This window comes from Stegostoma tigrinum, chromosome 1 (genome assembly GCF_030684315.1).
Source record: "Stegostoma tigrinum isolate sSteTig4 chromosome 1, sSteTig4.hap1, whole genome shotgun sequence".
Lineage (NCBI taxonomy): Eukaryota > Metazoa > Chordata > Chondrichthyes > Orectolobiformes > Stegostomatidae > Stegostoma > Stegostoma tigrinum.
The window spans coordinates 45,918,905-45,944,722 of record NC_081354.1 but is presented as its reverse complement, the minus strand read 5'-3'; the positions used below and the strand labels follow the sequence as shown (position 1 = coordinate 45,944,722).

The 25,818-nt window shown below is 40.6% G+C and overlaps 2 protein-coding genes across 6 annotated transcripts in view; one reads left to right on the top strand and one right to left on the bottom strand.

Annotated features, from left to right (window-relative positions):
* The window catches only part of anapc10 (anaphase promoting complex subunit 10), a 170,758-nt gene extending 159,388 nt beyond the window's left edge, over nucleotides 1-11,370 (top strand). Inside the window, exon 8 of one of the 2 annotated variants that reach the window (XR_009445647.1) lies at nucleotides 11,255-11,370. The gene's annotated coding sequence lies outside the window, so the exon portion shown is untranslated. The remainder of the gene's footprint in view (nucleotides 1-11,254) is intronic. The other variant, XR_009445649.1, reaches the window with a different exon arrangement.
* Nucleotides 1-25,818, bottom strand: part of hhip (hedgehog interacting protein) — a 181,520-nt gene that overhangs the window by 25,396 nt on the left and 130,306 nt on the right. For 3 of the 4 annotated variants that reach the window (XM_048545802.2, XM_048545816.2, XM_048545809.2), the window contains exon 12: nucleotides 11,800-11,948. The exons of the other annotated variant lie outside the window; for it this stretch is intronic. In XM_048545802.2, the coding sequence (XP_048401759.1) occupies nucleotides 11,800-11,948 (149 nt within the window). The remainder of the gene's footprint in view (nucleotides 1-11,799; nucleotides 11,949-25,818) is intronic. 4 annotated transcript variants of the gene reach the window in all.

Sequence of the window (25,818 nt, the reverse complement as noted above, 5' to 3'; positions counted from 1 at the left end):
GCTAGGAATACTGCGGCGAGTAACTCACCTCCTGACTCCCCAAAGCCTGTCCACCATTTACAAGGCATGGAATACCACCCACTTGCCTGGATACAGCTCTAACACCACTCAAGAAGCTCTACTCCAACCAAAACAAAGCAGCCTGCTTGATTGGCACTGTATCCACAAACATTCACTCCCTTCACCACCAACGCTCACTAGCAGCACTGTGTACTATCTGCAGAAATTCACCAAAGATCCTCAGACAGCACCTTCCAAACCCTCAACCACTTCCATCTAGAAGGACAACGGCAGCAGATATATGGGAACACACCACGTTAAAATTACCCTCCAAGTCACTCACCATCATGACGTGGAAACATATCATCATTCCTTTACTATTGCTGGGTTAAAATGCTGGAATTCCCTCCCTAATGGCAGTGTGGGTCAACCCACAGCAGGTGGACTATAGCTGTTCAAGAAGGCAGTTCACCACCCCCTTCTCAAGGGCAATAAATGCTGGTCACCCAGTGATGCCCAAGTCTCACAAGGAATTTTAAAATTGGGCTTGGAGACAGGTCTGCTGCCTAAGTAGGCAGATCTAATGTAGCAGTCCAGGTGGACTGACTTTGGGGCGGCACGGTGGCTCAGTGGTTAGCACTGTGGTCTCTTTATTCATCTAATTGCTCCTCTCTTGCTACCTGCCAATTATTGCCCAACCTTCTCACCCAATCACCCCACAGTGCCCTAGTTTAAACAATCACCAAGTTCCATCCTATTTCCATTCCCACCTACCCATACCACCATTATCTACTTTATATACATATGAATTCACAAGTTCTATTATAAAGGTTGGGTTTCATCCAGGAGCCCATAAATTCTCAATTAAACAATTTGACTCTTGACAGCAGATACATAAACATAGTTACACATTTATAAACAAATTACTAAGTTGGATTGCATCCAGAAGCCCATAAGCAGCCCAAATAAACAATTTGACCTCAAAACTGCTAATCTTAGCAGATCTCCAAATAGAAAATATAAAATCAATGGAAAACTTGAAAAGTAAAAAAGTAAAAACACAGCTATAAGAAAAGACAGTAGAATGGAACTAATTTGATAGGTCTATCAAATAATCAGCACAAGGAAATCTTTACTGTATGATTTTGTAATAACAAAGTGTGGAGCTAGATGAACACATCTGAAACATCTGAGAAAAAATCTGATGAAGGGTCTAGGCCCGAAACGTCAGGTTTTGTGCTCCTAAGATGCTGCTTGGCCTGCTGTGTTCATCCAGCTCCACACTTTGTTATCTCGGATTCTCCAGCATCTGCAGTTCCCATTATCTCTGTATGATTTTGTATATTGTATGATATTTTGTTGTATGAAATAGAAATTGTGGTGCAAGTTAATATCCTTGTTTCAGAGTTGTGATCTCAAAGGCACCATCATTATCAGCTTGAGCAGTTTAAAAAAAGTGATTGAAGACGATGGTATAAAACATGCCTGCCCAACAGACAGCCTGTGGGCTACCAAGTGCAAATAAGACTAGTTCAGCTGTATGACTCTGTGACTCTATTGCATTTGGCCTGGCAAGGTATCTTTTGTGGCTCACCATGCCAATGTTCAATATCCAGGTAAATGTAACTGCTTTTCCAATCATAGAACTTCTTTTTACTGCATTTGCTACTGATTGGTTTACTCATGAGGATATTAGCAGCTAATGTAGGATATGAACAATCTGTGACTGGACTAGCAGCACAACACAAGTCCTTTCATTCAGTACAAAGCCTGGAGGTGTGGCAATGGATCTCTGGAATGGGGACTGGGAAATACAGGCTTGTGGAGGAGGTAAACGATAGCCAGTGCAGTATGTTTGTTGGCTTGTGAGGTAGAATGAGAGTTGGGCTGCCATGCAAGACGGGGTGGGACCTGAATTGGGCTACCATGGGAAAGTAGGGCTTTCTTTCAGTAGTTAGGACTGTGCCTTTGCAAAATAATACAAACAGACACTTGAGCACTATTTTCATTTCCATCTTCCCAGGCAGTGAATGGTGGAGAGAACTGTTATAACCCACAGATGGAAATTTTTCCAAAGGTAGGACTAGTATTGTATTTACTTTCCACCACAAAGAAGTAAATTCACATATTCAAAGGCCTGTTAAGGGCTAGAGAGGAGACTGCTGACAAGGAAGACAGGCTATGCCCTTGGTCCCAATGATGGCCAGGGAAGGTTGGGGACAGGGTTATCATGAAGAGAAGCAGTTGTAGCATCGGCACAATTTGGGAGTATGGTGAGTGAATGGATGAGTAAATAAGTGAGTGTCGGATGAATGAGTGAGAAGCTAGGTGAATGAACAAGTGGTTGATTGGGTGAGTGAGTGAGAGGTTAGCTGGGAGAGTGAACAAATGGCTGGCTGACTGGGTGGAAGAGTGAGTGCCTGGCTCTACTTACATGTGAATTCTACCAAGGCCACCTTGGAATATATGCAACCAGATGCAAACAAAATCAGTGTTAGTTAAACCCAACTCCTTTGCTTGCACTGGTCCTAATCCGTTATCTGGTGATCCAAACATCTTTAGTCTTTATCTCTCTCTTTTCTAACAGTGCTTCTTAACTTAAAAGCTATCAGAATAGTTTTTTAAAAAGCATTTGAGTTTCATAAAATCAGAAGATTAGTCTGGGGTCTCTGGCTTGCAAGTTCACCACAACACAATCATCCTCCCTCAGCTCTTGGTAGATTGAAATGGTCGTTTTTAATTTGTTAATCATTTCCAAAAAAATAGATTATGGGTATTGCTAGCTCAGCCAGCATTCACAGCCCATTCCTAGTTGCCCATGAGAAGTTGGTTGCGAGTTGCATTCTTGAACCACTGCAGTCCATTTGATGCAGGTGCTCCTACAATGCCTTTAGGTAGCAGTTCCAGAATTTTGACTAAGCAACACTGAAGGAATGGTGATATTATTTCCAAGTCTGAATAGTGGCTTGGAGTGGAACTTGCAGGCTATGATGTTCCCCTGTCTCTGCTGCCCTTGTCATACAGTCACAGAATCATACAGCTGAATAAGACCACGGGACCATAAGACATAGGAGTGGAAGTAAGGCCATTCGGCCCATCAGGTCCACTCCGCCATTTAAATCATGGCTGATGGGCATTTCAACTCCACTTCTCCCCGTAGCCCTTGATTCCTTGTGAGATCAAGAATTTGTCGATCTCTGCCTTGAAGGCATCGAACGTCCCGGCCTCCACTGCACTCCGTGGCAACGAATTCCACAAGCCCACTAATCTCTGGCTGAAGAAATGTCGTCTCATTTCAGTTTTAAATTTACCCTTTCTAATTTTAAGGCTGTGCTCATGGGTCCTAGTCTCCCCGCATAACGGAAACAACTTCCTAGCGCCCACCCCTTCTAAGCCATACATTATCTTGTAAGTTTCTATTAGATCTCCCCTCAACCTTCAAAGCTCTAATGAGTACAATCCCAGGATCCTTAGCCATTCATCATACGTTAAACCTACCATTCCAGGCATCATCCATGTGAATCTCCGCTGGACATGCTCCAGGGCTAGTATGTCCTTTCTGAGGTGTGGGGCCCAAAATTGGACACAGTATTCTAAATGGGGCCTGACTAGAGCTTTATAAAGCTTCAGAAGCACATCACTGCTTTTATATTCCAACCCACTTGAGATAAATGACATCACATTCGCTTTCTTAATCACGGACTCTACCTGCAAGTTAACTTTTAGAGAATCCTGGACCAACACTCCTAGATCCCTTTGTACTTCTGCTTTACGAATTTTCTCACCATTTAGAAAATAGTCCATGCCTGTATTCTTTTTTCCAAAGTGCAAAACCTCACATTTACTCACATTGAATTTCATCAGCCATTTCCTGGACCACTCTCCTAAACTGTCTAAAACTTTCTGCAGCCTCCCCTCCTCCTCATTACTACCTGCCTGTCCACCTATCTTCGTATCATCAGCAAACTTTACCAGAATGCCCCCGGTCCCTTCATCCAGATCATTAACATACAAGGTGAACAGCTGCGGCCCTAACACTGAACGCTGCGGGACACCACTCGTCACTGGTTGCCATTCCGAAAAAGAGCCTTTTATCCCAACTCCCTGCCTTCTGTCAGCCAATCCTCAATCCAAGCTAGTAGCTCACCTTGAACACCATGGGCCTTCACCTTACTCAGCAGCCTCCCGTGAGGCACCTTATCAAAGGCCTTTTGGAAGTCTAGATAGATAACATCCGCTGGGTTTCCCTGGTTTAACACACTTGTTACCCACTCAAAGAATTCTAACAGGTTTGTCAGGCACAACCCCCCCTTACCAAATGCATGCTGACTTGTTCTAATCTGACCCTACACTTCCAAGAATTTAGAATTCTCATCCTCGACAATGGATTCTAGAATTTTACCAACAACCGAGGTTAGGCTAATTGGCCTATAATTTTCCATCTTTTACGTTGATCCTTTCTTAAACAAGAGGGTTACAACAGCAATTTTCCAATCATCTGGGACTTTCCCAGACTCCAGTGACTTTTGAAAGATCACGACCAAAGCCTCCGCTATTTCCTCAGCCACCTCCCTCAGAACTCTAGTATGTAGCCCATTGGGGGCCAGGAGATTTATCAATTTTTTGACCTTTTAGCTTTTCTAGCTCTTTCTCTTTTGTAATGCCTACCATACTCAACTCTGCCCCCTGACTCTCCCTAATTGTTGGCATACTACTCATGTCTTCCACTGTGAAGACTGACGCAAAGTACTTATTAAGTTCTTCAGTTATTTCCTTATCTCCCATCACTAGCCTTGCAGCATCAATTTGGAGCGACCCAATTTCAACTTCTGCCTCTCGTTTGTTTCTTATGTATTGAAAGAAGCTTCTACTATCATTTCTAATATTACTAGCTAGCTACCTTCATATTTGATCCTCTCCATCCTTATTGCTCTCTTTGTTATCCTCTGTTTGTTTTTGTAGCCTTCCCAATCTTCTGGTTTCCCAGTGCTCTTGGCCACTTTATAGGCTGTCTCTTTTGCTTTGATATATTTCCTGACTTCCTTTGTCAGCCATGGCTGTCTAATCCCATCCCGGATAATCTTTCTTTTCTTTGGGATGAATGTCTGTACTGTGTCCTCAATTACACCGAGAAACTCCTGCCATTGTTGCTCTACTGTCTTCCCCGCTAGGCTCGCTTCCAGTCGATTTTCATCAATTCCTCTCTCATGCCCCTGTAATTACCTTTATTTAACTGTAACACCATTACATCTGATTTTGCCTTCTCTCTTTCAAACTGCAGATTGAACTCTACCATATTATGATCACTGCCTCTTAAGTGTTCCCTTACTTTAAGGTCTTTTATATAGTCTGGCTCATTACATGGCACTAAGTTCAGAATAGCCTGCTCTCTTGGGGGCTCCATAACAAGCTTAGTGTTTTAGTCTTATTTGCACTTGGTACATATCCCTCTTAATCTTTCCTATCCATGTACGTGTCCAAATGCTTTTTAAAATGTTGTAATTGACTCTGCAGTCACTCAAGCAAATGGAGAGTATTCTATCTCATTCTTTACTTGTACCTTTAGATGGTAGACAGGCTTGGGAGAGTCAGAAGTGAGTTACTTGCTGCAAGATTCCTAGCCTCTGACCTGCTCTTGTTGCCATGGAACTTACATGACTAGTCCAGTTCATTTTAAAGCATCAGTGCAAAACATCACCTTTCTGAAATTTACTCCCCTACCCCAGTGAGACAAAAATTGAAATGCCACCTTTTCCTCCCAAATGCAAAAATGTTAGACAATCTTGGTAGAAAAAGAAAGATTGGATGCTGAGTAGGGATGGAATTTGGGTACAGATGAAATTATGGTAGGATTGGAGGCAGGTTCAGCTCAAGTAGCAGTTGCCTGAGACTTTCTGCTCTTCACATCTGCACATTTTGGTGAGCCTATTTCGAAAATCTTCCTGACTGGTACACACCTAATAGGTGGCTGCAAGATGTTTGCTGACTGAAGTCAGTGTTAGCTTTTCTAGGGTGGGAATCAAATAGGAATTAGGCTCATATTTGCACTGGTAAAGCGGTTAATACCTATTTCAGGTGTGGTCCATAAAGTTGACATTTTGCCCTTTTTCAAGATGACGGCAAATAAGCATTTTGCTGGAAATGTGTGCACACACTTTCTCCCTGCTATACGGAGGGGCTTAAGCAGGCACTTCTTGGCCGTATATCTCGGCATTTGATTCCATGAACAGGAAGCTGCCAAGCCTGGAGCCACCTTGTCAACCACAACATTTCAGATGAATTATACTGTTTAGGTGACTGTGATGCTAATCTGTTCAACAAATAAAAATTCAGTTGGTGCAGAGCGCTGCTGGTATTAGTTGCAAAACTTTCAGGTGAACTCAGATTATGAATTGGATATCCAGCCACAAAAATATTTTTACATGCTTAAATAAAATTAATTTGGTACGATTATCCTTGAGGCAATCTTAATGGGACGTTGTGGGAAAGATCCAGTTAGAAGCTTTCCAGTTTTCTTTTCTTCAATTGCTGAACCTAAGTTGATGCTTGCACAGTACAATATATCGTGCTGTTTTCCTGTATTATTTCAGGATTATGACTTCTGTAAGTTTTGAAGGGATATGGGATATTAGCAGGAACTGTCTTTACCAGAGATGACCAGAATAAATCTAACCAGAGGAATAAATCAACAGATGAGCTACTTTGTCTCTTGTGAAACCTTGATAATCTTGATGATAATAACAAGATTTTTACTCACTTCAACATGGAAGGATATTGATTTCTCAGCCTAGTATACTCACTGGGACATGTTAATGCAGAAAACTGAATTTGATGCAGAGATTTGTCAATGATGCTTCAACCAACAGCAGTTCTGCAGTGGGACATGGTATAAACAAGGAAGTACTGTGGGCTTGTAAGGAAGATACAATAATCATGGGTAATTTTAATATGGATATAAACTAGATTAATCAAATTAGCAAGGGTAGCTTCGAGAGAGAGTTCATGGAATATATTAGATTGTTTCTTGGAGAAAAATTTTGGCAACCAACCAGGGAGCAGGCTATTCTAGATTTGGAATTGTGTAATGAAGAGGGATTAATTAATTGTCTTACAGTATAGGGTCCTCTTGGCAAAAGTGATCATACCATATTAGAATTTCAAATTCAGTTTGACTGCAAGAAACTGGAGTCCCACACTAGTATTCTGGAGTTAAACTAAGGCAGTTATATAGGCATGAGGACAGATTTGGTCGTGTAGGAAGGCTAAAAGGCAGAACAGTTGATGAGCAGTAACAGATTTTTAAGGAAATATTTAGTTCCTCCCAACTAAAATATATTCCGGAGAGGAAGAAAGATTAGAAGAGGGGAAAACATCCATGGCTAAGCAAGCACGTTAAAGATAACATAAAGACAAAAATTAAGACATACCATATTGCAAAGGCTAGTGACAGACTGGAAGATTGGGAAACTTCTAAAGTAGGTCAAAGGATTAATTTTAAAAAGTGATAAAAACAACAAAGGTAAATAATGAAAGAAAACTAATGCAAAATACAAAAATGGATAGCAAAACCTTATGTAAGTATATGAAAAGTAAGGGAGCAGCTAAGTGCATGCTTGTCCATTTGAGGATGATTAATATTGGGGAAAGCTGAATAGCACAGATAGTGGTAATACTGTTTCAACATTCCTGCAATGCAGGCAACGTTCCAGTGGATTGGAAAAACGCTAAGATAACATACTTATTCAAACAGGAGGGAGGCAGAAAGTAGGAAGCTATAGAACATTAGTTTAACATCTGTCATTTGTCATCTGTTATTAAGGAAATAATAACAGAATATTTGGAAAGTCAAAACACTATAGTTTATAAAGAACAAATTATGATTGACTAATTTATTAGAATTCTTTGAAGGTGTAACATCTAAGTGGATAATGGGAGTCTCGTACAAGCAGTATGTCTGGACTTTCAAAGGCATTTGCACTAAAGGTTAGTACACAAGGTAAGATCACATGGGGTTGGGGTAATTTATTAGCTAGGATAGAAGATTGGCTAACCAATTGAAAACAGAAAGTCAGGATAAACAGGTCTTTTTCTGGTCGGCAAGATGCAACTACTGGGGTGCTATAGGGTTTAGTCATAGAGTTATACAACTTGGAAACAGGGCCTTCAGCCCAACCAGTCCATGCCAAACATAATCCCAAACTAAAGTTGTCCCATCTGCCTGCCACTGGCCCATATCACTCCAAATCTTTCCTACTCACGTACCTATCCAAATGTCTTGTAAATATTGTGATTGTACCTGCATTCACCACTTCTTCAGGAAGTTCATTCCATATGGGAACCACCCTCTGTGTAAAAAACAAATGCCCCTCATGTCTTTTTTAAATCTCTCTCCTGTCACCTTAAAAATGTGTCCCCTAGTCTTGACATCCCACAATCTAGGGAAAAGATACTTACCTTTAACCCTATCTATATCCTTACTGATTTTATAAACTTCTATCAGGTCGCCTCTCAACCTCAGGAAGATTTTCGAAATGGGCTCACCAAAATGTGCAGCTGGAAAAAGTCCCAGCCTTTCTTCGTAACTCAAATCTTCCATTCCCACCAACCTCCTGGTAAAACTTTTCTGAGCCCTCTCCAGCTTAATAATATCCTTTCTACAACTGGGTGACCAGAACTAGACAAGGTAATCCAGAAGATGCCTCACCAATGTCCCGTACAACCTCAACCTGACTTCACAATTCCTACACTCAAAGGACTGAGTAATGAAGGCATGCATGCCAAACGTCTTTTTAACTACGCTGTCTATATGTGATGCAAATTTCAAAGAATTAAGTATCTGAACTCTAGGCCCCTCTCTTCCACAGCACTACTCAAAGCTCTACATTAATTATATAAGCTCTATCCCTATTTGTTGTACCAAAAAGCAACATCTCACACTTATCCATATTGAACTCTGACATTTTTCAGTCCATTGATTCATTTGAACAAGATCTCTTCATAATCTTAGAAAATCTTCTTCACTGTCTACTATGCCACTAATTTTGGTGTCATCTGCCAACATTCTAACCATGCCTTCTATATTCTCATCCAAATCATTTTATATAAATGACAAACAAAAGAGGACCCAGAATCAATCACTGTGGAACGCCGCCTGTGACAGGCGTCCAGTCCGAAAAGCAACCCTCCACCGTCACTCTCTGTCACCTGTTGTTAAGCCAATTATGTTTCCAATTGGCAAACTCACCCTGAATCATGTGACCTAACTTTACTAATTAGTCCACCATGCGCAACCTTGTTAAAGGCTTTACTAAAGTCCAAGTAAACAATGTCTACTGCTCTGCCCTCAATCTTTTTGGTAACTTCCCCAACTCTGACACCAACTATTTAAATCTATACTAATGATTTGGATGCAGGGATAGAAAATGCTATCGCCAAATTTGTAGATGACACTAAAACAGGCGGGAAAGTAAGTTGCAATAAACATATAACAAATGGGTATAGATAGGTTGGGCAAATAAGCCAAAATTTGGCAAAGAGAGTTTAACACAGATAAGGTGTCATTGTCTATTTTGGTTGAAAGACAACTTGTTATCTAAATGGAGAGAAACTACAGAGTACCTCAGTACAAAGGGATCTCAATGTACTTGTGCATGAGTTGCAGGAAACTAGTATGCAGATACAGCAAGTAATAAGGAAGAAAAATAGAATGTTGGCATTTATTGCTAAAGGGACAAGGTAATGAAGTATTGCTACTGCTCTACCTGGAGTATTGCATGAAGTTTTGGTTCCCTTACTTGAGGGTGGGTGTAGTTGTATTTAGGCCAATGCTTTGTGGAGTTTGGATGAGAGGAAGTCTAATTGAGGTATATATGATGTTAAAGAGGATTGACAAAGTAGATAGAGAAAGGATATTTCCTTGTAGGGTAATCCAGAACAAGAGGTCATACTTTTAGGATGGAGTAGCAGATTTAAAACAGAGATGAGGAGAAATTATTTCATTTGAAGGGTTGTGAAATTATAGAATTTACTATCTCAAATGCAGTGGATGTTGGAATATTGAGAAAATTTATGGACGATATAGGCAGATTTTTAATTAGTAATTGGTTGAAGGATCCCGGCGAATGGGCAGGAAATGGAGCTGAGGCTGGAGTGACATCAGACATGATCATATTGAATGGCAGAGTTGGCTGGGGGCCTGAATTGCCTACTCCTGCTCCTAATTATCTGTAAAAAGATGTAATGTCTGTACTGATGTGTAAGCAGAATACGAGTTTGTTATCGTTTAGTCTATCCCCTACTACTTATCCAATCAGCTTGGCTGGATTAAGAATATGCTTGTTCTTCACATTTGGTTTCATTGAGAGGGTATAAAGCATCAAGTTACTCAGAGTAATGATAACCGACAACCTATCATGGGCTTCCCATGTAGCTGTGATGGTCAAGAAGGCACAATAACACTTCTTCCTCCTCAGGTGGCTCAGGAAATTTGGCATGTCCATAAGGACCCTCACCAATTTTTACAGATGCACTACTGAAAGCATGCTGAGCTGGTGCATAACAGCCTGATATAGCAACTGCTCTGACCCAGACCATATGAAACTTCAGAAAATGGTGTGCACAACGCAGACGATCACAGAAGACAACCTTCCATCCATGGACTCCATTTACACTGCTCAGCACCACGAAAAGGCTGCCAACATCATCAAAGACCCAGTGCACCTTCGTATTGGTTTCTTACAAACTCTTCCACTCAGTAGTAGATACAGAAGCCTGAATACACGCACCAGCAGGTTCAGGAACAGCTTCTTCCCGGCCGCTATTAGACTGATGAATGGACTCTCTAGCCTCAAATAATGCTAATCTTGCTAATGTTGATCTTGCTTAGCGTACACCCTGTGCAATGTAATCTGTGCGCCTCTGTCCAAGTCCTTTTACAACCTCTGATCTTTACATCCTTGCTTACTATGATCTGCGTGTATTGCTCATAAACAAAGCTTTTCACTGTACTTTGGTACATGTGACAATCAATCAATTGATCATCAAATTCTAGTTTCATTATTGAAGTAAAATATCAATTGGAAATTAAAGAAGAAAATTATGTCAGACTCCCCTTTTTCTGGACTCCGGGCTATTTTTTACTTGGGAAAGTGATCACTGAAAGCGAAAATGGCACAGCAATTTAGGAACGTTCTTTTGACTTAGCATTGAAATGATTTTCTTTGTTTCATTTTTCTCAAAATCGTTTTTCTTTCAGATCTTCATTAGAAAATGTAAAAATTCAAGTAGTTGAAGAAAATACTGCAGTTGTGATCATCAGTTGGAGAAACCCCTTGACAATGAACACAAATTTTTGCTGAACAAAATAATGCTTTTGATGTTTATGTTAAACCTAATGTGGACTGTAAGACTTCCAATATAATAAAATTGAAGCCTACCAACTAAAATCAGATGTTGTTTGCTGATTTGTGGCAGCAGCCTGACATTAAAAAGTGAGGTGATCATGTAGGTTCCTGAAAGAAACTAAATGAAAGATATATGCAATGGACAGAAATCCAGAAGGATATGGATGTTACTTATGTTTTCTTTCACTGAATATGGTCATGTGATAAAAGAAGCCAGAGTATAAATGGTTTGATTTGAGAAAATGTTGCATTAATATTTGGAGAACAGTAATAATGTAGCTGACTTAATTCTTGCTTACAAATTGATCAGGTATAAAAGTTGCTTTATAGTATTATGCCATTCCTTTGGTCTACAATATTTTATATTTTTTTCAAAAATGCAAGAGAACCTACTTACCCACTCTGCAGAATTCTCCCTCCCAGCCTGGACTACAGCAGCATTTTCCTGTTGGAGTACAATGTCCATTTCTACAGAGGTGTGAGCACTCTGATGCTACTGGTTGTGGAGGCTGTACTGATCTCTTACATTCTTCTGGAACATTAGCTCTATTTTAAAATAAAGAAATGCCAAACATTTATGTTTTTTGGCTGAGAGGTGTGCTGCGTTATACCTCCACTGATTTGTCAGATTTTATTTTCGCGAACAATTCAATCACTTAGCTCAACCAACAGTGTGTTTACTATCTTTTAAACGCAAAATTTCAGTTTTGTATTAAAATCTTAATTGAAATAGAAAACTTCTCAGCCTAGAAATTAGTGTTCAAGATTCACAAACAGACACTGCATTTGCATGACATTATTTTGTCTATCATTTAATGGCTTCTTTTGTGTACTTTCATACATGACATTTCTAGATCTAAATTTTTTAATCCAGATATATTTTGCTTAAATTTAAATACAGAAGTATTTAACAGACTAACTCTGTTCCTTATACTTAAGGAATTTAAAAAAATAACCCTGATGTTATACTCTAGGCCTTAGCTAGAAAGGATAAATCCCAAATGCCTTTGTGATGACCTTTTCTTTTTGTTTCACAGAATTTGGGACCTATGGACGTGCAATTCAAGATCCTTCTGTTACTCCACACTTCTGAGTATCCATTTTTTTTATTGTATATTTCTTTGTCCTTTCTAAATGCATTACCTCACATTTCCTCAGATGAAATTCCATTTTGCCATTTTCCGTCCACTTGATCATTCCATTGCTATCTTCATTTTGTTGACGGCCTTCATCCTCATTATTAATCTGATGACCAATTTTCACATTATCTGCAAACGTCTGAATCAGGCCTCTTACAGGTGGGCACGGGTCCAACTATTCAGTCTTGCAAAACCCTCCACAAAAAAGCCTTACAATCACAGAAATAACTCATGCCACTGAGCCAATTTTGGGTCCAACTTCTAATTTTCTCTGAGATCTTATGAGGTTTTAATTTGTTGACCAGTGTGCCACATGGAACCTTGTCAGAACCTTGCTAAGATGCAGGTACAATTCAGCAAACATGGAACATGGTAAACAGTCCCAGGAAAAACAGCAAAAGAGTCCTGTCAATGGCAGAGATAACAACAAATGTGACATTACAGAAGGAGCAGTTTCATTAATGCCTCCATGGAGGTACTGCTCCAGGCTGGAAAGGCTCACATACCAGCTCATCAAAACAAGAAGGCATGTACAGAGATTGCTGGTAACTTGAGCATTCATGGGTGATCCCACTTAACATGGCTCCAATTCTGAGCAAGACCGATACGTTCCAGCAAGGTGAGTATAATGTTTTCAATTAGGTTCAGTAAGGAAAGATATAGTGTCACTGGAGTATAATGGAGAAGGTTCACCAGTTTGTTTCTGGATATGGAGGGACTCTTTGCTGCAGAGAGCCGTTAAGGTTGGGTTGTTAAATATATTCCTGGTTCAGCTGGATTTTTAATGAATAAGGGACCAAATATTCTGGGAATAAGGCAGGAAAATGGAGTTGAGAATTAATATAGTGGCATCTTCTCATTGAAAAGTGGGGAAGACTCAATTGGAAGAATGGTCTGCTTCTACTGCTACATCATTTAGTCTTCCAGTCTTAAGATGATAGCTGCTACCGGTAATGACATGCACCTGAGGTGAGAACCATTGCTGCATCCCAGGCCAGAGCGAATGATGTTGAGCATTTGCATGGGGAAAGGGATTGGCAGCAAAGGCAAAGTAATAACTTTCAGCAGAACCCCACCACCTCCAGAAGAGCCCGTTAGTAATCCTACATAGATTTGTTTAATGTGTTCACCCACCTGTATGGTGAGCTCCATACCCACTCATGACTGGATTAATACCATTAGAAATGCAATGGAACCCTTAATTGAACATTAACAATGGACTTAACTGGGGTGGAGGTGGGAAGGAAGCAGAGTTCTGACCCGCCACCTTCCTGATTTATTACATGTCACCTGACACCAAACTTGCCAAGGGGAGGCACAGAATTCTTCCCAGTGAGCTGAATAGATGTAGAACTGTTGCGAACCACTGGATGTTCTTTTATCATGATACATTCTCTTTCTTAGGAAGTCTGGATGACTTGCTTCCATTCCAGCTCAATAGTGTCTGAGATAGCTGATAAATTGGAATCAAAGGCTGACAGGAAAAAATCGTAATTAAACAATGGACAGCCTTCCATAAAGTGATAGGACATAGTCAAGCTATATTCAATCAAAGAGGAAAGGTAAAGCAAATAAAATTGCAGCTCCCTGCATGATGAAAGAAATAGGGATTTAGATGAAAAAGAAAAACTATGTTCACAATACTTACAAATATAAAACAAGTATTGTAAGGATTCTACAGCCTAGAACCAGGCTGAGTGTGAAAGGTTCAGAGAGGTGAGAATGCAACCAAAAGATGCCGAGAAAGAGTATGAAAAGAAACTGGCAGCTTACATAAAAACGAAGGCTGCAGTCTTTTATAACATATAATTAGTGAAAGAGAATTAAGAAGACAAGTGTGGTTCATTAGCTACCAGAAAGGAAATTTATGGGAGACATAACTGAGGTGTTACTTCTGAATACTCAGAAGAATACTTCTGAGTTTAATAAAGAAGATGCTATCAAGATCCTGGTGAAAGAAGAGATAATTCAGACACTTGAAGCATTTAAAATTTATCAGGAGGATATTGGATAGGCTATCTGGCCTTAAATTTTATGAGGTACCTAGAGTGGATAAGGTCCATCCAATGGCACAGAGGAAAGTGAGAGTAGAGGTTGCTTAGGCATTGGCATGCAAGAAAAGGGAACAGGACAAAAGAATTTCAACTCAGTGCAAAACCAATTGATTCCTCAACTATCAGTGTTCCACTATCAACTTCTTTACAAAAAAAAACAATGAGAGAGACTTTTAACTTTTATCTGTTTTTGGACTCACTTCTTATTTCTACTCTGTGTGTGTTGTAACTTTTCCTTTACACATAGACTACTTAATAAACCAGCTTTTTTGCTACATCAAGAGAGCTTGATTAAATTAGCTCCTTTTAAAACAAATTCATCTGTCAGAAAGGCATCTGTAACGGAGGGATCCATTTTAAATTAACATTGTTGCAACTAACTGAGAGGATGAGTGAATAACGAAGCACAGCCATTTTATTCCTCCTCACTTAGGAGCTTGAACAATTTGTAGCATTCATCTGGAACTGTAATAACTTTGGTAACATGCCGGGGGCTGGGTCAGAACACTAATCAGCTGAGCACTTTCAGTATTTTTGCTTAAATTTAAGGGAATGAGATTGCTGGTTTTCATGAAAGGCTAACTAGGGGACCACTGAGTGCAGAAGGAATTAAATAGTAACCGGAATGCAAAGTACTGGGCTAATGGTAAGATTCTTGGTAGTGTAGATGAGCAGAGAGATTTCGATGTCCATGTACACAGATCCTTGAAAGTTGCCACCCAGGTTGACAGAGTTGTTAAGAAGGCATACAGTGTTTTAGCTTTTATTAATAGAGGGATCGAGTTCCAGAACCAAGAGGTTATGCTGCAGCTGTACAAAACTCTGGTATGGCTGCACTTGGAGTATTGCGTACAGTTCTGGTCACCGCGTTATAAGAAGGATGTGGAAGCTTTGGAAAGGGTGCAGAGGAGATTTACTAGGATGTTGCCTGGTATGGAGGGAAGGTCTTACAAGGAAGGGCTGAGGGACTTGAGGCTGTTTTCATTAGAGAGAAGAAGGTTGAGAGGTGACTTAATTGAGACATATAAAATAATCAGAGGGTTAGATAAGGTGGATAGGGAGAGCCTTTTTCCTTGGATGGCGACAGTGAGCATGAGGGGGCATAGCTTTAAACTGAGGGGTGAAAGATATAGGACAGATGTCAGAGGTAGTTTCTTTACTCAGAGAGTAGTAAGGGAATGGAATGCTTTGCCTGCAACGGTAGTAGATTCGCCAACTTTAAGTACATTTAAGTCGTCATTGGACAAACATATGGATGTACATGGAATAGTGTAGGTTAGATGGGCTTCAGGTTGGTATGACAGGTCGGCACAACATCGAAGGCCGAAGGGCCTGTACTGTGCTGTAATGTTTTATGTTCTATGTAATAGATTGCCATCCCATTGAAAAAGGTCAAAAAGACATATAGGCAAACAATTCACCAGCCTAGGAGGTCTGGGCAAGAAACCTGGCTTCCTGTGGGGAAACTTGCTCATTTTAAACACAATGCTGGTCTGAAGGACAGTTATAAATAATTGACTCAATTACCAGATACAGTTATATACATTGTTTTATGGTGGTGAATTTCACCAAGGTAAGGGCGCTGGCACTTCATTCACACCCCGCTAGAAAAATCAGTCACAAGTTAAAAGACTTTTAAAAAGCTGACTTGCATCAATATTACTTGGTGGGACACCTTAAACTTACTGTGGGACTTCAGGTTCTCAGTGAAGAAAGTCCGGTCCTTGACAGCTGCTGACTAATCTGATTAACTGACGATTCTTGTGATCTGGTGGTGCTAATGTTAAATAGCAGACACTGCTATGACTTCAAACTATCCTATGAAGAAGGCAGCACAGATACAGGTCTCTAGCAAGTCTGGGACTTTGGACATGGAGAGATTAGGCACCCTCGGAAGGGGAAGGAAAGTTCTGGAGACTTGGATCTTAAAGGCACCAGAAGGAAGCACAGAATGGGGGTACCGTATTTTGTGGTGGCGGGTGTGGGTGGAGTAGTTTCTTAATTAGTTTAATTGTGCATTAGTTGGCTGGGGGAGAAGGTAGGGTTAAAATCCAATTCTTTATTTCTCTTTTTGCAACGAGGTTCTTTGACTGGTGAATCAAGGCAAAATTTATTTCTTTAAGCTTGCTGTAATACAATGTACCTTAATTATTTGTCCATGGTCTTGTCTCACTGAATATTTTAGTCTAGTTTTGAAAGTCCAGAGAATCACATGGGTGTAAGTGAAAGACGTAATCTTCTCATTGCATTGCAAGTGACTAAGAGTGTTATACTTCCAGCTTAAATAGATAGTTTAAGCTAACTTTAGGGGAGGCAATGGCCTTGTGGTATTATCGCTGGACTGTTAATCCAGAGACCCTGGGGACCTGGTTTCGAATCCCTCCACGGCAGATGGTAGAATTTGAATTCAATAAAATATCCGGAATTAGGAATCTAATGATGACCATGAATCCATTGTCGATTGTGGGAAAATCTAATGTCCTTTAGAGAGGGAAACTGCCATCCTTACCTGCTCTGACCTACATGTGACTCCAGACCTACAGCAATGAGGTTGACTTTGAACTGCCGTCTGGGCAATTAGGGATGGGCAATAAATGCTGCCTAGCCAGCAATGCCCTCATCACGCTAATGAATAAAAAAAAACATAGGCACTTTCCTAGGTGTAAGGTACTTGGACCAATTACTGTAGTGACCAACACTATTATACCTGAGAATACCCAAGACAAATCCAGAATTTGGTATAATGTACTAATACACAAATCAAACATTTCCAAATTAACAAATCAACATTCTGTTAGCTTGTGCGCAGGGAAATTGGATTTACACAGGTCAGTGTAATTTTACTTAGGAGTTTTATAAGATACCAAATATTCTTCTCATCACTCTAGACTGGGTTTGAATATCAGAGGCAAAATGATTACATTTAACCCACTGTTCTGTGATAATGGGAACTGCAGATGCTGGAGAATCCAAGATAATAAAATGTGAGGCTGGATGAACACAGCAGGCCCAGCAGCATCTCAGGAGCACAAAAGCTGACGTTTCGGGCCTAGACCCTTCATCAGAGGGGGGGATGGGGTGAGGTTCTGGAAAGAATAGGGAGGGAGGGGGAGCAGACCGAAGATGGAGAGAAGATAGGTGGAGAGGAGAGTATAGGTGGGGAGGTAGTGAGGGGATTGGTCAGTCCAGGGAAGACGGACAGGTCAAGGAGGTGGGATGAGGTTAGTAGGTAGGAGATGGAGGTGCGGCTTGGGGTGGGAGGAAGGGATGGGTGAGAGGAAGAACAGGTTAGGGAGGCAGAGACAGGTTGGACTGGTTTTGGGATGCAGTGGGTGGAGGGGAAGAGCTGGGCTGGTTGTGTGGTGCAGTGGGGGGAGGGGACAAACTGGGCTGGTTTTGGGATGCGGTGGGGGAAGGGGAGATTTTGAAGCTTGTGAAGTCCACATTGATGCCATTGGGCTGCAGCGTTCCCAAGCGGAATATGAGTTGCTGTTCCTGCAACCTTCGGGTGGCATCATTGTGGCACTGCAGGAGGCCCATGACGGACATGCAGGAACAGCAACTCATATTCTGCTTGGGAACCCTGCAGCCCAATGGTATCAATGTGGACTTCACAAACTTCAAAATCTCCCCTTCCCCCACCGCATCCCAAAACCAGCCCAGTTCGTCCCCTGCCCCCACTGCACCATACAACCAGCCCAGCTCTTCCCCTCCACCCACTGCATCCCAAAACCAGCCCAGCCTGTCTCTGCCTCCTAACCTGTTCTTCCTCTCACCCATCCCTTCCTCCCACCTCAAGCCGCACCTCCATTTCCTATCTACTAACCTCATCCCACCTCCTTGACCTGTCCGTCTTCCCTGGACTGACCTATTCCCTCCCTACCTCCCCATCTATACTCTCCTCTCCACCTATCTTCTTTTCTCTCCATCTTCAGTCCGCCTCCCCCTCTCTCCCTATTTATTCCAGAACCCTCACCCCATCCCCCTCTCTGATGAAGGGTCTAGGCCCGAAACATCAGCTTTTGTGCTCCTGAGATGCCGCTGGGCCTGCTGTGTTCATCCAGCCTCACATTTTATTAACCCACTGTTCTGCCTGGTTTGTGCGCCCCACCAATTTTATGGCCCATTTATACTCAATTCAGCAACCGTGGGAATCACATCAATCAATGTTTATTGAGAAAATATTGAACAAATGCCCAAGATTAGGACAGTAAAGTCATTGTAAGTAATTTGAACAATTACAGCAACATTAATCTTGTTTAGGTAAGGTACTGGAAAAGCCTTTTCTTTTAAAAACAAGTAACAAAAGCAAGTAACTTTTTTTCTGTTTTGGATTTCTGTATCGAGAAAATTAAAATATTAATGTATTAATGCACTTCTTCTGGTGTATCAGAACATTGTGACTGAAACAGACATAAGCTATTACTGTACTGGCATTTTCTGGCCCAAAGCCTTTAACAGCTCTGACACATTTGAAAAATGACACCCAATGTGCTTTGCATCGATGACAATAGCTCAGAGGTTAGCTAAACTACTAAACAGTTTGTGTTACTGTCAGGGTGGCCATGAAAACAACACCTGTTGCACAAGCACTTGAACAAACAGCTGGGTCAACAGTCATGGTGGGAATTTATCAATGTAACATCTATCACAGGAGAGGGCAAAGAGAATTTACTACTGTTCTCTCAAGTTAGTTGAAGAGTTTGGAAAGTTGAAATGCACACAAATCATTAAAGTTCTTCAGGGAATGGTTATGCGTGTGGCTGGGTAATTGAGATAAGCAATCTATGGCAATGTTATGCTCACTGGCCAAATTAAACAAAACATTTTGCTAATTTTAGTACATAATTCCTTACAAAGAATGAAGTTAATTCATGAGAAAGAGTGAATGGCCAAATGTTATGTAAAACTTAAAATATGTTTCTGAAACAAAAGAGTATATTTTACTACAGTTTAAAAGGCAGACACAATTGGGATTACACCAACCAGTCAACCACGAGGGAAAATGACTGAGTAAACATCCAAAATACAGGAGACACTTTCATTCAGCCAATGCTGCACATTGTGTTCATCACATCACCCCTTAACCCATCATAGTCAGCCAGTGCATTGTGAGGTCCCAGTATAACCTTCAAGATATTTAAGCTCGAGACCACCCTGCTAGTTTGGGCAACATGAGCATAAAACCAAGGTCAGACAAGCCAGCTCCTTGAAATTAGATACAAATACTGTAACAGGCGCAACGTGCAAAATAACTCAGTCCACGAAATTGAGTCACTTAACCTAATTTGGAAAGATTGTTAAGTTTGTAGAACTGTTAGCAACAGCACAATATCAATCTTGATGTAACTGTGTTCTGAAATGATTTACCTAATAATAATTCCTTTGGTTTGAAGGATATATAAACGTTTTGACTACTAAGATTAAATGGGTGTGGTTTACTTATTTATGTAATCTTTTAATTATCCAACTGCAGCAATTTGCATCCATATAAGGCTTTTAACATGGTAAATATCCCAAAATGGTTCACAGGGGCATTAATAAATAACACTTGACACAAAGTCACAAAAGGAGATATTGATATAGGTACACAAAGGGCTGGTCAGAAATAGGTTTAGTGAAGCATCATAAAGGAGCAAAAATAAGGTAGAGATTTATGGAGGACATTACAGAATTTAGGGCCTAGGTGTCTGAAGGCATACCCATCAATAAAACCGCAAAGGAATTTGGGATGCATTGAAAATCTGATTGGAGGGGCACAGATATCTTGGATCGTTGCAGGGCTAGAGAAGATTTCAGGGATAGGCAGAGAGAAGAGGCATCAAACGAGTTGTAAACAAGAATGAGAATTTTAAAGACTGGGTTTGGCTAGACTGACAGCCAATGTAGATCAGCAAGTGTAGCAGTGATCGATGAATAGGACTCCATGTGAATCAGAATACAGGCAGCAGAGTTATGTGTGAGTTCAAGTTTGTCCAGGAAGCATTTTGCATTATTGCTCCTTATGAATCAACTCAAAAATGGTTTTGTTTCACAAGTTTTGTTCAGATTTCTCCACATAATAAAGTATTAACCACTGCTTGCTATTTTTAGAATCACAGAGTCTTTACAGCATGGAAAGAAACCCTTTGGCCTATCTTGTCGAGATTAGTTATCAAACATTCATCTATTTTCATCTCATTTTCCAGCACTTGGCACATAGGCTTGTCTGCTACGCATTTAAATTCTGCAAACGTTTCTTAATTCTTTGTAAAGTGAGCACATTTTGTATTTGAACACCACATGTGGTATAGTATTCAGTGGTGGAGGGAGTAGATATTTTGTGGATGTGGTGCCAATCAAGCCGGCTGCTTTGTCCTGGATGATGTCAAGCTTGAGTGCTGTTGGAGCTGCACCCATCCTGGCAAGTGCAGAGTATTCCATCACACTCTTGGTTTGTGTCTTGTAGATGATGGATAGGCTCTGGTGTGTCAAGAGATTAGTTAGTTGCTGTAGTATTCCCAGCATCTGATCTGTACTTGTAGTTACCGTGTTTATATGGTGAATCCAGTTGAGTTTCTGGTCAATGGTAATTCTCAGGATGTTAATAGTGAGGAATTCAATGATAGTAACACCAATGAATATCAAGATGTGATGGTTACATTGTCTGTCATTGGTGACAGTCATTGCCTGATATTTGTGTGGCTTGAGTGTTACTTGCCATTTGGTGCTCTAATGAAGAGTCATCTAAATTCAAAATCATTGCTTGCTCTCTCTCCATGGATGCTGCCTGACCCACTGTGATTTCCAGTATTTTTTGTTTTAAGTACAAATTCCAGCATCTGCAGTAATTTTCTCCTTACTTGCCACTTGTCAGCCAAAGTCTGGATATTGCCCATATCTTATTGCATTTGAACATGGACTGCTTCAGTATCTGAGGAGTTAAGAATGGTGCTTAACATGTGCAATCATCAGCGAACATCCCCACTTCTCACCTTATAATGGAGAGAAAGTCATTGATGGAGCAGCTGACAATACTTGGGCCTAGGACACCACCCTGAGGAACTCCCGCAGAGATATCCTGAACTGACATGACTGACCTTCAACAACCACAACTATCTTCCTATGTGCCAGGTACGACTTCAACTAGCAGTGAGTTTGCCTCTGATATCCATTGATTCCAGTTTTTCTGGGACATTGGATCGAACCTGGTCTTGATGTCAAGGTCTGTCATTTTCACCACACCTCAACTGGTTGAGGTTAATGAGCCCTCAGGCAGTACTTCACCAGAGTCAACAATGGTGTTGGAAGGTTGACCTGCAAAAGGCTTTTGATGTAATCAAGCAACTTCTGGTCTCCTTAGGAATTCTGACACTATTATTTACATTTACTGACCACAGGAGAAGTTGGTACAATTTTTGGTGATGACACAAAACTAGATAGGAGTGTAATTGATGAGGAGGACATAAAGAAGCTTCAGGGTGATTTACACAGGTTGAGTGAGTGGTCAAATACATGACAGTTCTTTGGTAGGAAGAACTCAATGGTAGAGAATTATTGAAATGGTGATAGATTAGGAAATGGGATGGACAAAGGGATCTTGGGTTTCTTTGTATAATGGGCATTGCAAACCTAACAAGGTCTGTGAGAAGTTGGGTATGGATCTAGCTTTAAATAAATAAGTTCATGTAGAAATTTACATGAACTTCAGCAGCATTATCATGGGAAAGCAAATAGAGTTTGATTCCAAACACGTAATGAATCAGCCTGCATATTCCAGAGATCCACATACTATTTTCTCCCATCACTGGAGTCGGTGTTGCTCTCCACTCAGTCCTGAAATCACCCTTCTTTACCATCCAAACCCACTCCAACCCTTTGTTTTTCCTTAAATATCCCCGATTCTATTGCCATTGCAAAGGACAATTTCAGCTGACCCCTACAACTCACTCTGAAGTCTCAGGAAGATCTTTTCCCGAGGGGAGGGTAGTCCAAAACTTGACAGCATAAGTTTAACGTGAGAAGAGAAAGATTTAAAAAAAGAACCTGAGCAGCAACTTCCTCACAGAGGGTGGTGCATATATGGAATGAGCTGCCGGAGGAACTGGTAGAGATAAATCCAATTGCAACATTTCAAAGGCATCTGCATGAGTATGTCAACAGGAAAGGTTTGGATGGATATTGGCCGTATGCAGGCAAACGGGACTCAAACAGTTTGGGAAACCTGGTCAGCATGGACAAGTTTGACTGAAGGGTCTGTTTTCATAATTCTATGACCTTTGATGTCCCGTGTGCAAAGAAACTTAGACTTAATTCTGTCCATTTATCATTTTCAATGCACTTATTAGTGCACTCTCATAAATCCCAGAAGGAGTTACTTTAAATGGAAATGCTAATTATATTTTCTAACAGAAATGAAATAATACATATTTATATGGCATTTTCATGGCTACCCAAACACTTCACAGTTAACATAATACTTCTGAAATGTAATCATTGGTTGCAATGTAAAAAAGTTGGGACCTAGAAGAAACTGATGGAATGACCCATCTCAGCTTGCTCTGGAGGTGCCCATATTATAGATGCCAGTCTTCAGACATCTTGATTCACTCAATGTGAGACCAAGAAATGGTTGAACACGTGGAATATGGCAAAGTCTATATGCCCTGGCAATACTGTCACTGTAATGCTGAAGACTTAGTTTTAGAATAAACTGTACATGTAACCAAATTGTTTCAAGTAGCTATAGCACCAACATTTACCCTGCAGTTTAGAAAATTGCATGAAATGCCATTTCTAGAAAAAGCAAGACAAATCCATTCTGGTCAATTGACGTCCTTACGGTTTACTCTCAAAAATCAAGGAAGTGATGAAGAATGTTAGCAACAATGCTATCAAGTGTTATTTTACTCACTTATAATCCAATAAATGATGGTTAGTTTGGGTTCTGTCAGAGAGATTCAGCTATTGATCTACCTCAACAAGAATGGGCAAAAAATGTTGAAATCCAGAGTGAGATGATCATGACTGCCTTTGACATCAAGATGGCATTTGACAAAGAGTGGCATCAAGCAACTTGAATAAAATTGAAGAAAATGAAATAAGGGGATTTTTAAACGCACAGAGGAAGTAACAAGGAGGCCAGATGTCACAGAATATCACAGACATCAATGACTGAGGGAAGTAATGCAGTTATGTCATTTCAAGGCAGAGTGGTCTAAAAGATTTAACGAGAGACAACGTAAGAGTTGAGGTCTAAAGACATTAATTAGGTAAGCAGGTAGATGAATTTTCCTGGTCTTTTTTGCTCTAAACTAGGGCAATAGTTTAAACTAAAACTCAGAGGATAGTAGTATTGAATTAAATTTATAGCATGTTTAATATTATTATAAACTTTAACAATAAATAACATTTGGGTGATAGTTCAAAACTTGAATGCTGAATTAATTAAATAACATACCATGGAGAAGGTAAACTGGTGATGCTTTACAGCTGTACCATGTGATTGATGGTGGACACCTGCGTGATCCGCTGGAATCATACCTGCAGTAAGTGTCAGAAACTTCAGACACAGCAAAATATTAGAGATGGAATTTTTTCTCTCTAGGAGACAGTCACATTTGTTAGAGTAGATAGTTCAGATTTAGTCCATGGTCAAAAAAAGGGGTGTGTGACTACGTGTGAAGAATGGTAATGATTCAGGAAGTAGCAGAAGGAGTCTCAATTATTACACATGTCTAACAAGTGCAAGGTTCTTGCAGAGATAATAGGAACTGCAGATGCTGGAGAATCAGGAAAGGGTCTAGGCCCGAAACGTCAGCTTTTGTGCTTCTAAGATGCTGCTTAGCCTGCTGTGTTCATCCAGATCCACACAAGGTTCTTGCAGCTTGTGTCGATAAGACTGGATGCTACTGAGGAGATGAGCAAACTGATCAGTGTACTGTGGTTCATGGGGCCATTCAAGTTTAGGAGTGAAAAGGAATACTATCATTGTAGATAGGGGAGTACCGTTGTCTGCAGTTGACAGCATTTGTGCCAAAAGCTATGTTGCCGGCTTTGTGCCAAGGTTAAGAACATTTTCTTGGGTTTGGAGAGGAAACTGAAGTGGAAGGGGCAAGATCCAGTTGTCATGGTCCAAAGGAGTACCAAAAACAAATGCAGGGCTAAGAAAGACATTCTGTTAAGGAAGAATAAGAAGTTAGATGTAAAGGGGAATCAAACAATTATTCGTGATTTACATTTTAAATTTTTACTTTCTTAAACAAATCTAAGTCTTGAAAATTGCTGCATAGTTTCTCACAGCAGTGTCCTAAAACCAACCATCTTCAGCTGTTTCATCACTGACCTTTCCTCCATCATAGGAATAGAGCTGATATGTTCACTGATGATTGTGGCATTTATCTTCATCTGCAATTTCTTTAATAATGAATCCGTGCCATATGCATGCAAGTGGCAGACAATTCCAGTAAGGGAAAATCTAACAAAGCTCTTTGAAGTGACAAAGTATTAGTTTTACTAAATTCTTCATCATCCACATACTGGGGCCATCATTGATCATCCAGAGGAGCAATAGGCAAACTGAGTTTTCCAGGTAACCATTCTGATTTTCACGTCAGGAATTGTCCTTGTCTAGTTTCTATTGGACAGGTGGGAGAATAGGAATTTGCATATTATTTAATCTTGCCTCATTTAAAGTTACTGAGTGCTAATGCATGCAAATGGTGCTCACTGCTTACTGATGAGATTCTCATTTCATGTTCAACATTTGGCTGAAAAGTGGGACATTTTGCTGTTGGCACTGGAAATCTCCTTCGTGTCAATCACCCGATTTTCCTAACTTTTCCATCGGAGCTCAAGTCTTTCAGTAGCTGAGAAAATTCCACCCTAGGAGACTACTGTTGGGTTGTTGGAGCATGAATCAACTGCATGCAAGTTGGGAACTGCTCACTCCTTCCAAACTTCAGCAGTTGCACCTTATGTTCTGGGGTTGGAATGCTGGTGTCGGGTGCACTTCTGGGTTCTCAGCCCATGTTGTCTTGGCACGCAATGCCCACAGCTATTTTTAATGAACATGTCAATTATCAACCAGGATCTGTATTTGCTGAATAATTGAGAAAGGCAAATGGGCTACTGATGCTAGAGGGCTAATAGCAGGCCCTCCATCATTGAAAGACTGGCAATCCTGCTGACCTAGGTTGGAGTTGCCAATGTGGTGCGAGAGAGAGAGAGAGAGAACAGAGATAG